The sequence below is a fragment of the Amphibalanus amphitrite genome, unplaced genomic scaffold (genome assembly GCF_019059575.1).
Source record: "Amphibalanus amphitrite isolate SeventyFive unplaced genomic scaffold, NRLGWU_Aamphi_draft 000067F_arrow, whole genome shotgun sequence".
Lineage (NCBI taxonomy): Eukaryota > Metazoa > Arthropoda > Thecostraca > Balanomorpha > Balanidae > Amphibalanus > Amphibalanus amphitrite.
In genome coordinates, this window is record NW_024881563.1 from 479,141 (window position 1) to 495,913 (window position 16,773).

Sequence of the window (16,773 nt, forward strand, 5' to 3'; positions counted from 1 at the left end):
AGTTTTCGACCAAAAACGGCATATGTTAATAAAAAAAAAACACATAAAATCGCAGAATAGACTTCACGACCACTTCACGACCATGATACATGCATTTCTTAAATTGAACTTTTTGAGCCAAACACGTACACATATGATAAAATAAATGTCACCATCGTGTTCTACGCCCCAAATTACCCATTAACCCGCGCACCGACGGGGGTCTGCGCCAACGTCGCACCGACGGGGGGGGGCGGATGACCGCCCCCCCCTGAGATCTCGAGAACGAAGCAAGATAGCGACAAGTGGTAAACGGCATCGGATACGCACGGCCAAGATCTACAATTTTTACTAAGGTCATTTTCAGGTCAGGTCAAAGATGACGTCACAGGGGTCGAAAAAGTCAAAATGGCGGCGCTAGATATGGAGAGTTTTTCTCGAATAACTTTCGAATTAGTCAAGATAGGAACAAACTAAGGGCATCATCGTGATCCTCTCGTCAATCCGCATCGAATGATATATATGGTGACCTCGAAAGGTCAAGGTCAAAGGTTGACCTTAGGTCACGTGACCTCGAGGTCATCATGTATATCATTCGATGCGTCTTGACGAGCTCAACACAATGAGACCATCCACGCGTCTGTATCTTGTTCCTGTACGGAGTTATTGGCCAAAAACCTTTGGTGACCTTTGATGACGTCACATGACCTCACAGCTGCCCAACAGCAAAACAGACCTCAAGGTAGTGAAGGTTGATCGTATATGAAGTCATGTAGGTATATGGGGCCATTCCGACCCGTTTTAGTGGTAAAAACAGGGAGTTGATTTTTCCCCCATTGACTTATAATGGGGAGGTCACGAAATTGACCTGACCTTAGGTCACCGATATCCAAATTCCGAGATATACAAATTGTAGCTACTAATGACCTAATAGGGTTTGAAAGTCCTGCGACTTTCAAAGGCCTCCGACATCTACTGTAGCTCTGGCACGGTGACAAAGTTGCAAAAAAGTGACTTGAGGTTGGGTCATTGAAAGTGACCTGGTGACCTGACCTTAAAAGGTAGGAGGTTCAAACTTGCACACCATGTGTAAAATTGATGAGGTTATAGTCATACCAAATTTCGCGGCGCTACGCGCCGCGGTTTTCCCGCTATTGGCGAAAAACCTCAGGGGGGGGGGGGCGGATATCCGCCCCCCCCGTCGGTGAGAGGGTTAAACATAAGTCACAGGCTGCGAATATCAGTTTTGATTTTCGGGGATATGTGCCTACCCGGTTGACATGACCTTGACCCTGACCTATGCTTGACTGACCCCTACATGGAGCTGACACTCTTGTAGGCCTTATATGATGGATTGTGCACCGTTTTGACAGAGTTTACGACGAAAGGCGCCCATTGCGAAGTCCTGAAGTCCATTGCTACTGAAAGCCCGATTTCAGGTGTTTGACCTGACCTTGACCCGACCTGCGACCTCAAAATTCAATTTTAACCCTCGCCCTGGCAGGGGGGGGGGTCGATGCGACCCCCCTAAGGTTTTTCGAAGATAGCGTAAAAACGGCGGCGCTGCGCGCCGCCAAATTTGGCACAGCCTATGGGGCAACCTTTTTACATATGACCTGAAAATTTCAGGTCCGGGTGACCTTGGGTCAGGTCACCAGGTCAGAAAAACCGGTACAAGGTCATGGTCAAATTTCAATTTTCTTTTTGCACCTGTCCAACTCACAGTTTTGCACTGATTTTCTTCAAACTTTCAGGATGTGCTAAGTTAACCGAGTTGTATAACATATAGTTCGGGTTTTTTTCAGGTCACTGACCTGAGGTCAGTTAGAGGTCATTACGTCGTAATGTTAAGCCTATGGGAAAATACTAAATTCGGAAAATTCTGGAGATATCCGCTTCGTTCTATCACTTTTGTGCTTTGAAACCACAGTACTTAACATCAGGTCACTTGGCGCTTCTTTGTTTGGTGTACTTACCCATGGGTCAGGTCAAATGAGGTCAACAGAGGTCAAATGACGTTTTTGCCAATAACTTGGCACATAATGACGCTAGAGCTTAAAAAATGGTATCATTGTGTTCCTGGTGATCAGCCGAATCGAATGATATGCGATATGATGCAATTTGGTTAACTTTAACTTAATTTATTAATTTAAGTTTACTTAAAATTTAAGAAAAACTTTAAGTACACTTAAGCAAGCTAAAAAGTAAATCATTCGACGCGTCTTGACGTGCTGAGTTCACTGGTGCTTTTCTTTTTGCTCTATCTTAATTAGATCAAAAGTTATAGGCGAAAAACTTTTGACCTGTTTTTAGCGAAATTTTTACATTTATACCCCTCAAAACCCCCCTAAATATTGACCTAGAGCAACCAAATTTGCACAGGGGCGAGAACTCCAGGGGGCCCACCTACCTACCAAATTTGGTGTTTCTAGGTGCCATAGGAGCCAATCGCGAGGGGGGGGGGGTCGCATCGACCCCCCCCCCCTGCCAGGCCGCGTTATGAAAAATGCCCTGCCAGGGCGAGGGTTAAAGTACTCATCTGAAGCGTCCCGTCGCGTTCTTTCGTTTGCCGCCTCGTGCGTTTCGCTGCGCCTATCGGTTCTCGAGTTATCGGCTGGGGCGTTTAACGCCCCCCCCCCCCAGCAAACGGTGGGTGGCGAAATACCCCAGCAACTGCCGGGTTAAAGGGGTCCACGGGCGTAGTGCATGGGTGCAGAAATCCAGCCATGGCCGGTGAAGCGGGGGGGGGGGGGGTTATGGAGCGGCACCCGAGCGGAGGCTCATTGCGAGCTGTGAGGGTGTACCAGTGGCGGATCCAGGGGGGGGGGGGCAAAATGTTCATTTGCTCCCCCCCCAAACGGCATAATTTTAACATTGCGCCTATGGACGATGCATGGAAAGAATCGATAAATTGTTATGGTTTATCCCCCCAAACCTCTGAGCTGGATCCGCCTCTGGGGTGTACCATGTCGAAAGGTACATATAAGTTCATTTTGAAGCATTGGTTATGTCAAAAATTCACGGAACTGTGAATTGACTGCCGCAAAAAGTAAAAGCGGCTTACTTTGCCATTTTCGAAGATATCGTGCTTAAACTTTTGACAGTGGGTCATCGGTATGTGTTTAATCACGTGTTCCGTTTCTTCTTTTTTTTTACTTGAGCACAAATGTAAGTTTTGAAGACCATCACAGTAGCAAATGCTTCGAAAGATGGATAGTAGTGGGCAAAATAGCCTAATTTTTGTGCTGCATGGAAAATAGTGTTGATGAGAAAAGGATTTTTGTTCCAGATTATTGTGGGTGCAGAATACATTGTCTGCATCCACTGAATAATTATTGTTGGTGCAACTGCACCCACTGCACCCATGGTTCCTACAGTTATGGGCCCATGGATAACGCTTCGGCGATAACTATCGCATAGAGACTGCAATGGGGCCCTTAATTGACCCCCAGTGTCAGACCCCCAGAGGCCGGCGTTGTACCCGAGGGTCAGTGAAGGGCCTCAAATGCCCAGATAGGACCCCAGAGGCTAATGTGGGCCCTCAGAGGCAAGTGCGTGATGCCCAAAGGTAAGTATTGGGCCCCCATAGAACATAAAAGGACCATCAGTGGCCGGTGTAGAGACCTCATAGGCCAGTTGGAGGCCTAAAGAGGCCAGTTTGGGGCCCCTTCAGAGGCAAGTGTGGGGCCTCAGATGTCGGTGTGAGGCTCTTAAAGACCGGTATGGGTCCTTAGAAGCCGGCATCGATCCTTCAGAAGCCAGTACGGGGCCCTCAGAGGCACATAAGGGTCAGTTTGGATCCCAGAGACAGAAATAGGACCATCATAGGCCGGTGTGGAACCTTTAGAGGTCGGTTTGGGCCCTTAGAGGCCAGTTTAGGGCCCTCAGAGACCAGTACAGGGCCTGCAAAGGGCAGTTTGAGACCATCAGAGACCGACTTGGGCACTCAGTGGCTAATGTGGGTTCTTACAGGCCAGCATGGGACCCTCAGAAGTTAGCGTGGGGTCTTAACCCTCGCCCATATTGGTGTTTTTCCAGCCGCGAACGTATAAGGGGGGGGGGGGTCCGTTGGCCCCCCTTGCCGTTTCGCCCCTGATCGAGCTAGAGCTTCGCGAAAAAAAAAACGAGCGTGTTGCCCGTGACGAGAGGAAGCCGATGATACCCAATTTTAAGGTCCTAGTTCATCGGTTGACCTTCCAGGTGAGCTCAATGACCCAAAAGTCGGGAAAATCGGGACCTGTTAGAAAGTCGTAAAGCGTGGCTGCTATGGGGTTTTTCGGGGTGCTGATCACGAATATCATGTTAGTTTTGATCACAGATGATGTCTTCATGCATTTAGGCCGGGTTGGGTCAGGTCAGGTCAGGTCAACCAGTAAGGGTATTCGTAGTAGGTGGCAACCGCCTCTGACAGCTTCGTAACATGTTACGAAGGTATCAAAACTACTTCGTAAATGTTCATATGGTTGCTTAATTCGAATTCAGCTCCAAAAACTGGCCTAGAAACATGTAAAACTTGAAAAAGTGAACCGAGGTCATCAAAGGTCAATGACCTGACCTGACCTTCCGGTGACCTTGACACCCACCCTAATGCATGGGAGCAACATCATATCCCATGTTTGAAATCTTAAAACCACGAAAAGACTGCTAACGCGCGGCTAATGCAAGCCGATTTACGCCGAATCGCGATTCCGGCCAAACATGGTCTCGAAAAGTAGGTCAAAGGTCAAAGGTCATTAGGGTCAGGGTCATGAAAATTTCAGGGTAGGTGTAAAATTGATTAGCGCGAGGGTACTGAAAGTTTCGTCGCGATAGGCTGCTTTTTACGCGAGTTATTCGCGAAAAACCGAGGGGGAGGGTCCGTTCAACCCCCCTATACGGGCGAGGGTTAAAAGACCGGCATGGACCGGCGTTGGACCCCAGAGGCCAGCAAAAGGCCCTCAAAGGCCAAGATGGCCCTCAAAAGTGATGCGGGCCCTAAGAGGCCGGCTTCGGGTCAGATCAAGAATCCAGTGCAGGGCCCTCAGATGCTAATGTAGGTCCTTACAGGCCAGCATGGGGCCCTCAGAGGTCAGTGTGGGCCCAAAAGACCGGCATGGGCCGGCGTTGGACCCCAGAGGCCAACAGAAGGCCCTCAAAGGCCAAGATGGGCCCTCAGAAGCCGATGCTGGCCCTTAGAGACCGGCATCGGGTCTTCAGAATCCAGTGCGGGGCCCTCAGAGGCTAATATGGGCCCTTACAGGCCAGCATGGGGCCCTCAGAGGTCAGAATGGGGCCCTTAAAGACTGGCATGGGCCGACGTTGGACCCCAGAGGCCAGCAGAGGGCCCTCAAAGGCCAAGATGGGCCCTCAGAGGCCAATCCGGGCCCTTAGAGGCTGGCATTGGGTCTTCAGAATCCAGTGCGGGGGCCCTCAGAGGTTAATGTGGGTCCTTACAGGCCAGCATGGGCCCCTAGAGGTCAGTGTGGGGCCCTAAAAGACCGGCATAGGCCGGCGTTGGACCCCAGAGACCAGCGGGGGCCCTCAAAGGCCAAGATGGGCCCTCAGAGGCCGATCCGGGCTCTTAGAGACCGACATCGGGTCTTCAGAATCCAGTGCCGGGCCCCCAGAGGCATTTAATTAAAGGCTAGTCTTAAGACAGAAATGAGGCCACCAGAGGCCGGTGTGAGGCCCTCAGCCGCTGGTTGGGCCCCTACGGCCGGTTTAGGGGCCCTCAAAGGCCAGTGAAAGGCCCTCAGAGGTCAATGTGGGCGCTTGACCGCCACTGAAGGGCCCTAAGAGGTCAGTGTAGGACCCTCAAAGACCGGTATGGGAGCTGTTAATAGCTGGCGTGGGTTTTCCGAGCCTCGTGACAATCGAATACGGGCCAGGGCCCCATACGCCCATGGGGACCCATCGGTTGTTTGGGGGGGGGGCAAATGATATGATGGCCCCCCTTGATTTTCCTTTGGGGGGGGGGCATGGCCCTGATATCCCCCCCCCCTGCGACCGCCACTACGTCAGTTGTTCTTTGGTCCATAGAAAGATCTTTGGTGTTGTTGGCGTTGCGCCGTACGCGTCATACCTTATCGATAGCTCCTGTGGTCAGCGGGAAGTGATCTCGGGTTGCCCCGGTGATAGGCGACAGTTGTTACTAATACTCCACCGCTCGAGGCAGACATAACGGCCAGGCAAACGAACATCTCACCTCACCTCAAGACGGGAACGAAAGTCCGACATCTATCACCAGTGTCAATGGAAAGGAATTGAAATGCGTTTTTTTTTTCTGGACGTACACCATTCTGAACAATTCCAAACACCTATTAACAATTCAACATGACACACTGAACTGGAAAATGACACCCGACGTGAAAATGACGTGACCCTTCCTTATATCCTGAGGTCATCTCAGGTCACAAAAGGGAGCCTAACAGTTTTTCGTTAATAACTTCTGGTAGGCGCATGCTAGGCGCATGCCGTACGCGTCATACCTTATCGATAGCTCCTGTGGTCAGCGGGAAGTGATCTCGGGTTGCCCCGGTGAAGGCCCTCAGAGGGCTCCTATGCTAGAGCGATGATCGACTGAACGGATCGACTGACATGCAACATAACCTTTTCCGGTTAGGTCTTGACCTTGACCCGGGGTCAAATTTCAAAATGAAATTTCAAGGTCAAGCTATAGTGTATTCGACGCGTCTTGATAAGAAGAACATGATGGCTGGCAAAATAAATGTCATGACTTTCTCGAGTAAAAAGCTATGGCAGAAAAAAAAAACTTTTTCATAAGTGGCTATTTAGGTATTAGTTTTTGCCCTCTGGAAAGTTTATGCTGAGCCGTTGACCTGAGGTCAAATCTGAGGACTACTTTGGCGAAAGAGCGTTGAAAGAGCTATCGAATGCGCTTTTCCGCAGCGCTGCAGCTCTATTAGTTCCCAAATTATGCGCCAGGTTTTCGAAAATTGTTCAAACAATCCAAACTTGACCTCTTATGACCTCTGGTCACCTGAGCTTTGTCCTGACCTTATAAAGACCAAGTATTCTCTTCATTTTAACTGTCTTTCCAATGCCGCCTACCGCATGTCGCTACGTGGCCCAGGAGCCGAGTTAGACGGGGGTGTTCAGACACACACCCCCGGCCCGGCGCGGAAGGCGCTGAGCACCCGCCCAGCGCGGGTAAAACTGCTCCGTCTCCGTCTTTACTGCGTGGGCAAACACACTCCACTGGGTGGGCAAAAATCGCTACTGGGTGGGCGATTGCCCACCCAGTTAACATGTTATCCAAGGCCCTGATACTAACACAATGCAGTTTTATCTAAAAGAATAGCATATTAGGTCTGCCTTAACCCTATTAGTGGCAGGGGGGGGGTTGTTTTCATCCACCCCTCAGGTTTTTCTGGAATATCTCCGAAACCGCTGAAGCTACGATGCTGAAATTTTCTGGCTTTACCTAAAACTAAGTTGGGCACATTCCCTGAAAATTTCAAGTTCATAACTTTACCAGGGGCGGCTCCAGAGCACTGGGAATGGGGGGGTCCTATTCGTGAAGCGAGTCATTTGGGCGAAGATCACGATGCTGATGTATTATAACTGTATGCACCAGTTTTACGAACAGTGAATGAAAGGTATCATGTGATAACACATACAAAGTTATTGTGCAGCCTCTTTTGACACGTTTTTGCTATAATAGGCGGATCCAGGCGTCCAAAAAGGGGGGGGCTATGTTTTACCTCCCAACATAGGTGCCCTGACACCGCATATGCATGACCAATACAATTGTAGTCGTTCTCTCATAAGAAAATTGTAACATAACAAGACCATTGCCACCCTTTTTAGAAACAGTACCAACAAAAAACTTATTTACTATACTTTTTGTGTACCCCCAATCTCAATGATCTGTATCCGCTTATGATTTTTGAAAATGCATATTTTTAGGATCCATGTGAATTCCTGGTTCATTCTCTATCGATCGGCAAAATTTGCGTTAAGATTGGTTCAGAAACCTGGCCGTGAGAAACAGTCTAAAATGTATCTGCAATTTGCCCGTTTTTACCCCCCTCTACCCCCCTATTGACATTTTTTAATTTTTGTTTTTTAGAAATGTAGATCACGTTGAGCGAAATCGAATGCCGTTTGAATTTTGAAAATCGGCCCGTTAGATCTCGAGATATCAGGGGGGGGCGGGGTCGTAAACGGCCCCCTGTCACTAATAGGGGCAGCCAGGAGCCTGCCACTAATAGGGTTAACCCTCGCCCGTATTGTTTTACCAGCCGCGAGCGTATAAGACGGGGGGGGGGTCCGTTGAACCCCCCTTGACATTTCGCCCCTGATCGAGCTAGAGCTTCGCGGAATAAAACGAGCGTGTTTCCCGTGACGAGAGGAAGCCGATGATACCCAATTTTAAGGTCCTAGGTCATTGGTTGACCCTCCAGGTCAGGTCAATGACCCAAAAATGGAAAATCGGGACCTGTTAGAACGTCGTAAAGTGTGGCTGCTATGGGGTTTTTCGGGGTGCTGATCACAAATATTATGTTAGTCTTGATCACAAAGATTTCGTCATGCATTTAGGCCAGGTGGGGTCAGGAAGGGTCAGGTCAACCAGTAGGGGTCCTGCCGGGTATTCGTATTAGGTGTCAACCGCCTCAGACAGCTTCGTAACATGTTACGAAGGCACCAAAACTACTTCGTAAATGTTCATATGGTTGCTAAATTCGAATTCAGCTCCAAAATTAGCCTAGAAACATGTAAAACTCCGAAAAAGTGAACCGAGGTCATCAAAGGTCAATGGTCATCAAAGGTTAATGACCTGACCTGACCTTAAGGTGACCTTGACACCCACCCTAATGTATGGGAGCAACATCATATCACATGTTTGAACGGGTTCTATAGCCTTGGTTTGAACGCTTGAAACCACGAAAAGACTGCAAACGCGCGGCTAATGCGAGCAGACATACGCCAAATCGCGATTCCGGCCAAACGTGGTCTCGAAAAGTAGGTCACAGGTCAAAGGTCATTTGGGTCAGGGTCATGAAATTTCAAGGGTAGGTGTAAATTGATCAACGCAAGGACACTACTGAAAGCTTCGTCGTGATCGGCCGCTTTTTACGAGAGTTATTCGCGAAAAACCGAGGGGGGTCCGTTCGACCCCCCCCCCCAACGCATGCCACTGATTTGTTTATAATGATTTCTCACGGCACTACTGTAGTCTGTGAATAAGGTCATTGGTGGCTACAATTTGTGTATCTCGGAATTTTGATATCGATGACCTAAGGTCAGGTCAATTTTTCGACCTCCCCATTTTAAGTCAATGGGGGAAAATCAACTCCCTGTTTTTCCACTAAAACGCGTCGGAATGGCCCAATATACCATAAATGACTTCATATACGATCAACCTTGACTGCCTTGAGGCCTGTCTTGCTGTTGGGCAACTGTAAGGTCATGTGACGTCATCACAGGTCACCAGGGGTTTTTGCTTATAACTCCTTACAGGAACGACAGCCTCGCGGATGGCCTCATTGTGTTCAGCTCGTCAATGTATTCAATGCCTAAGGTATACGACTGTCGTCAACACGTTCAAAATGCATACTGTGAACGATTGTCATTTTTTTACGCAAAAACAAGCTTGTAGGTATCTGAAATATTGGGGGGTACTGTACCCAAGATTACTTTACTACTCAGGTTGGTTCACTAGGGAAATAAAGGCGCCGTAGCTACGTCACGGATTTGGTAGCAATCTGGTAGCAATTTTTGCAGACATCAATGGCGCACGTGTTGTTTGATCGTCGCCAATACTATTTTACTGCACTATTTTGTTATTTCACTGCAATGTATTGTACATTACATTTGAAAATTAAAATAAAGAAATATTCGTAACCCAGCAAGTCAGTTATTCTTTGAGGCAGCACTCTGTCAGCATTGAGCCTTCAGAATGTGTTATTTGATAGACTTTCCCACATTTTCTACTCTTGTGGAAAACTTTCTTAGTCATCAAAAATGTATGCACATATGAATAATTAGAACTTCATTTTCAAAGTTTTATAGAAATAAGATTTCACATTACATTATCATAAGGCTACCTGTCCATTTCGTCCAACCAATTAAATATTCATCCAGCAGAAGGCAGGTACCTCTGAGAAGGTACTGATATCTCTTATCTACTGTACACCAATATTTCAGGAAAATGACAGAGACTGAGAAGCTATTAAAACTTCAGCGTATGAAAGGGATGTTATGGCTTATGCACATTGAAAAACATCAGATAATGCTTTTGAACCATCTCATTCACCAGCACACATCAATCCGGCTCCTGGCTTCTGTCAAGGAAACATTCCAAAATAATGCATTATTTTATTTCATTGACCACCTTGCAAAAGACAAACAGCAAACACATCACCACCAAAAACAAAAATAGTCAACAGGTAGGTACCAGCTGATCTAGCCGTGCTGTGTCATGTGCCTTTGAAAAACTTGAGCAGTCAGGGTTGAATAAACACCCCAAACTTAGCCATCCATGCATGAACAAGTGCAAATTCTGGTCGAGCATTTTAATAAAAATGAAACTAACAGCATTGTAGGTTACAATTATAAAAAAGACAATTACAAAAAACAGCAGAGCTTACTCTACAAGGCATAACCATTAATTTTATAATTGACATCCAAATTCGCATCTCCTAAGTTTAACCCACCTACCAGCCACCTGCACATTTCTGCGCACATGTGTTGCGCAGTGTGCACAGTCACTACACATTACACAATTATGAGAATTAAAATAGTTTTAAACAATCAAGCAAGTCAGGACTGGTATGCAGATTCACAAGTTCTCTCAACATCTTCAAGTACCAACAATCAAGAGCACCTTGTGATCTCAGTAACTCCGCAGATCCATCTTCTGTTTTCCATTTTCAGTTTTCAATTGAAATATAAGTTCCATCTGGGAGACACATGTTGCATCATTATGTTTAAACAATTATTATAATTGAACTTTTGATTTTTCATGTAAACTTCACTTCAAAAGTTGATTCAATTTTTAAAATTGATATAATTTGTATAATGCTACTATCACGGCGCACCAAATCACAGATAACTTGAAAATAACCAAGCAAAAGCCACATTCTTCAGCAAACTATGAGAGCTATCTGATCCATGCTGCGTTGAAATAATTGAAAATCGCCAAAATCAGTCAAAATATGACAATTAAATTAATATAAACTTCACAAAACTCTGATTTGTGAGGCAATGCGCAACAGAAATCAGTTGGTGACATACCAGGGAAATAAGCTAAAATTAGAGCGCTCTATTTATTGCTCCTGCCCCATGTTGAAGAGATACCCCTAAAAGCGTGATCTTTTATCGGCCCTTACGCAGCAAGGCAGTACTTCTCAGACCGGTGGATGGTATCAATAGAAAGAGAATGCGTCAAAGATTAACATGAATTAATCAAAATAACATTAAAATGTTAATTAAGCGTGGAAATTAGTCCCAAACATAAGCTATTTATTGCTCCTACCTCGGCGACGGCGCTCCCCGCAGTCAGCGGAGAAGCTAAAATAAAAGCCACCATCCTTCTCCGTAAGTCAATTTTAGAGCGGCCGAGTGGACCGGTGCGGGACCACCAAACTGAGATAAGACGTGGCTAGCAATTGCAAATCGCCATAGAAATCAATATCTTAAGACGTACAATATGGGATGATAACTCTGAAACCGGAGTGAAAGCATGAGTAGATTGCAAGAAACGAAATGCATAGATTGGTTGAATTGTGTACAATAGGCACAGCTCAATAGATGAAGCCATTTCTATGATATTGACATTTGACATAATCCTTCCTCTCCTCACCTCAACCTATGACCTAAGTGTAAGTGCATTGGCAGTTGCCGGCATAGTTTTTGAGCGCGAGTGTAATTCGCCATCGGACCGCAATGCATGTTGCTAAATGCTAGGCTGCTGCAATTACATCCAACATACGAATACTACCTTCATTTGAGACGCTTGTTTTTTAGGCGGTCTTTGACGTACAAGGGGGCATACCTGTCGACAACTTGAGTTTCTCCGAATTCCAAAAACTCCCAAAATTTCAATTCCTTATGCACTGTTGTAGGTACAGCTATGTTCACAAGTTTTCGTTTCCTCCTGTTCTAAAAAGGATGATATTTGTCGATTTCGTGCGTCGCTGATAGGAGGGTGCGTTTAATAATTAGGCCCAACGCTTTCTGCATCCGCGAGTACCTTCAAAAGGGAACAACAGTTTCCATTTATTACACTATGGGACATGTGGCAAAATGACCACTGGAACACGCATGAAACGGAGCTCATATTCCTAAAAATGTCTACAATCACTTATTTTCTGACACTATTAGCAAATACCATCTCAAGTTCGGTGGTTGACAGACAGCCAATGTAGATCTGGGGAGACTGAGTGATGCCAATTCACGACTTAACTGATAATGAGGGCCGAGGGGAGAGAAACATGCAACATGCACAACTGACAACTTGACAAGTGACAAAACACTACCACTATTGCGCAGTGCACAACAAATTACAGCAGCCAGCCCAAAAAATGCTTTTGGTGGCTAATTGCAAAACAAGTCACTAATAAATGTCTTAGTTGCAGCTGAACACTGCACAATGATCACACTGTTCACGCATTGAGTGAGATGCCACAGGTGGTTTGAATCACACTTTGGTACAACTGCAAATCTGAAGCGTTGTCATGAGGTTCATGCCTCCATGATCACAGCACTTTGGTTGTGGTTGGCATAACACTTGTAGTCTGCAGAGTTCCACATGAACTGCAGACACCTCATCTGGTGGTCTTCATTTTGCTCAACTTCTTCAGGAGGCAAATGTCGACCACCCAGCGGAAGCATGGTCCTGCAGAAAAGAAAGGTAATGCATAAGGTACAAACATTATCTGCTGAAACAGCCCCTTCTGTTGGTTGTTATTAAACTTTTAACATAACATAACAACATGTATTCCATGTATATTACATTTGTTGAAGTAAAATACTGCCGGCTATTTCAAAACCAGAAAATAAAATTATACTGTGGCATAATTCACATGCTCAGCCATCAGTACAAATAATAAATTAATTTAAAATTTGGCATATTCTATAAAACACATTCATAGAATATTCTACTTCACGTCACAAGGACTCACAATCTTTCTGTTGGATGTTTGATTGACGCATTAACGAAGTTTGTCTTAGGTTTTATTATTGCAAAAAAATTCATATTGCATTATTGTATCAAAATACTGCCAGCAATAACAAAACAAGAACATGAAATGTCAATGAGCAAGCCGCATTTCCTAAAAATGGGTTACTTTGAAAAGAATTTTAGTTTCTTTTAAGGAAAAGGAGGAATGATTATCAGGTAATTATCAGAAAACCACTCAACCAGCAAGTGGCTGGGTGGTTTCACAGCAAACATCAAGCCAAAACATATACTTACATTTATCTAACAATTGAGCCATTTGACTACTACAAGGATATGTGAGCAAAATAAGAATCCAATTATCCAATGTTGACTTCCTTGCAAAGTTTATGCCTTATTTTATGAAAATGTGTCACTAGAATATGATACTTATCATCGAATATTATTTAATTTACGATTTATTTCGATCGAAACCCAAATGGAGTCCCGCGCCATTTTCGTCGACGATGAATATGATCGTGTTTCATGAAGAGATAAGGGGTTTCAATGGTCTTTCAAAGCAATAATTTGATGCAAAACTTGGTAGGAAATAATATAAAGCTGGTTCAAATGGCCACCAACCATTTAAAACACCGAAAATACTCACAACTCCGTCCCGACCACCACGCAGCACCGCGCACGCCACACAACTGGCATAATGCCAAAACTGCTGTCACAGCAGAAATGTTTTTTTCTCGATTGCAATTGTGGAATTATTTATTAAACAGAAGATGATCTTTCCGAAAAAGCGACTGATTTCATACACAGATGCATGGAAAATAAAAAAAAATCCCGGTAAGTTTATTTGTATTGTTTTGTCGATTTTGACATGCTCCTAGTTTGCAGCCATATTTCGATATGTTCTACAGGGAGTTCAGAATTATTTCAGGACCAATCTTTTCCTCGGTCATTTTCCCGTCGATCATGAAATTTTTAGAGCGGAACAATTGGTTTCCAGGCGGTCCGAGCGGTTTTCGTGAGAAGGGTGCAAAAATCGGCGTCATTTTTAGAGCCTCGACACCAGCTCAACACAGGACCCTATGGGAGACGGTGAAGTAGCGGAAGCAATAAATAGAGCGCTCTAATTTTAGCTTATTTCCCTGGTGTGTCACCGACTGAAATGCGAGGGAATTTGGTAGTAATCTGGTAGCAATTATGAAGGATTTCCCCTGTAGCTGATAAAAATCACAAGAAACAATTTTTTTTTAACGCAGAGGAAATCCTTCATTATGAGTTGCAAGGACCATTTGATAGGCCCATTTTAGTCAAATATAGGCCGATTTTTTCGATTTCAACCCCATTTATCGTAATGAGACGAATCCATTGGCTTAGTGGTACGTCTTTTGAACACATGTAGGCCTTAGATTTCTCCTTAGCCCGCCTGAAACACACCATGCTTTGCATGCATTTCTATGGGTGCAGGAAAATTCATGCGCCGTGATGACGTCACGGTAAAGGAATTCTGAAGCTCGTGAACGGGGGCTGACTGTACCCGCCAGGTAAATTATTGGGGGGTCCGGACCCCCGCGACCCCCCCCCCCCCGTGGCGGAGCCCTGCTACCTTGATGGATTAATTGCTGTTGGACAACTGTAAGGTCATATGACGTCATCAGAGGTCACCATTTTTTGCTAATAACTCCTTAAAGAAAAGAGATACAGCCGCGTGAATGGTCTCATTGTGTTTAGATCGTGAAGTCGCATCTAATGATATACATGATTGCGTTGAGGTCACGTGACCTGAGGTTAAGCTTTGCCGTTGACCTTGAAAGGTCAACACATGTATGTTTCGATGCCGATTGACGAGAGGATCACGGTGGTGCTATTAGTTTTGTCCTAGCTTGATTATTTCAATCGTTTTTCGTGAAAAACTGTTTACCTTTAGCGCCGCTTTTTTACCTTTTTATCCGTGACGTCATTTTTGCCCTGACCTGAAAATGACATCAGTAAAAATTGTAGACCTTGTCCGTCTGTATCCCATCCCATTTACCGCTCGTCCCCAGCTTGTTTCGTTCTCGAGGTATCAGGGGGGGGGGGGTAGGTATCCGCCCCCCGTCTCGTCCGTGCGAAGTTGGCGCGGGATGCGGATCCCCGTCGGTGCGCGAGTTTAACCATGATATTTCGGACCAAAAGACTATCACGCCACTCAAAGCAAAACTCCGGGACGTCCGGAACCGGAAACCCATTGACGCGGCACGAATGCGACGATGGCTCCTAAATCGACACCTATGCGGCATAAACAAATACATAAGCATCCTTATTTCAGATCCTGTCTGGATCCTGACGTGAAATCCTGCTTTATCATTTAGCGTTGAAAAATGTTACACTCTTTTTTAAAAGTACTTATGGTGATTGCTTTCTTTTTCAGCCTAGTATTTTGCTCTGTGCACCGGCACACCCACTGAAAATCCAATTTTAGAACAAGGAGCTAACATTACTTGTTTTCCCCACAGGCAAACGCGATGAATAAATATAAGGAGGAATCTGATGGGTCAGTGTCATCGGAGGACTCGGACTACGATCCCGACGAAACGGAGGTCCCAGGTGAGTGAACTGCGGCAGGCGACCTACCGGCGCCCGCAATCGGTTCTGCGACACCTGAGCGAGCGTCCTTTAACCCGCGCCCCGCTGGGCTATTCAGCCATACGCGCCCTGCTGGGGGGGGGGGGCAGATTCTGCCCCCCTGTCTAACTTCCGAACCGATGGTCGTAGAAAGACGGGGAAAACGGCAATCGAAAGCTCTCAACAAGGCGGATCTTAAGAGCCCATTTTTTTTGCTTAAGTAGGTCAGAGGTCAGGTCAAGGTCAGGTCAAGGGTACAAAATGCAAGTTTCTACAGTATCGGCCTTGCACCGTAGTTGCCGAAGAATGGACTGAGACTGATTGCCCAAAACGTGTTCTTAGACTACCAAGACCATATTCGTTGCATACAATGTCATACAAAGGTCAAGGTCAAGGTCAGGTCAGGTCAGGTCAGGTCACCAAAAACAAAATATAGAAAAGGGCATGTGCGACACATGTTTTATGGGTCATTTTACTCATATAATTCAATAGGCATACTCAATAAGTGATATGGACCACCTATGGATGAATTTCAGGTCGAGGTCAGGTCAAGGTCAGGTCAAGTGAGGTCAAATTTTGAAGTTGGTTGTTAAGGCCTAAAAAGGTGTCTATCTGATGCAGTTTTTCACGGCGAATCGAATGGCGAATCTATTTTTGTTTTCGTACGAGGTCTAGAACTTCCAAAAAAATCATTTTTCAAAATTTTTGTGTGTCGTGACGTCATAAAATTTTGAATAACTCCCACATTTTTGAACCGATTCATCTCAAAATTGGTATGTAGGTGCACATAGACCACTTCTCTGACATATATTCCGGTTTTTTTGATACACTCAAAATTTTGGATTTTAAAATTATTTTCCCAAAAAAGTCAGTTTTTTGAAAACATTTGGGCCAAAATCCAAAATTTTCAAAAAAAGGAGATAGCCATTTGATAGACAAAGTAGAATCACGTATAACCTTTTTTGTTACGTCTTGATTCCTTTAAAAATGAAGATGTTAGCGGCGTTTGAAATTTTGCCGTTTTTGAGGCGAAAATGGCGAACATGACGTCACTAAAACGTCAATATCTCAAA

General features: G+C 45.4%; 1 protein-coding gene across 2 annotated transcripts in view; it reads left to right on the top strand.

Annotated features, from left to right (window-relative positions):
- Positions 1 to 16,773, top strand: part of LOC122378894 (protein strawberry notch homolog 1-like) — a 550,127-nt gene that overhangs the window by 16,561 nt on the left and 516,793 nt on the right. For both annotated transcript variants that reach the window (XR_006256101.1, XM_043360535.1), the window contains exon 2: positions 15,592 to 15,682. Coding sequence is in view for 1 of the 2 variants with exons in the window: in XM_043360535.1 (XP_043216470.1) it covers positions 15,592 to 15,682 (91 nt within the window). In the remaining variant the exon portion in view is untranslated. The remainder of the gene's footprint in view (positions 1 to 15,591; positions 15,683 to 16,773) is intronic.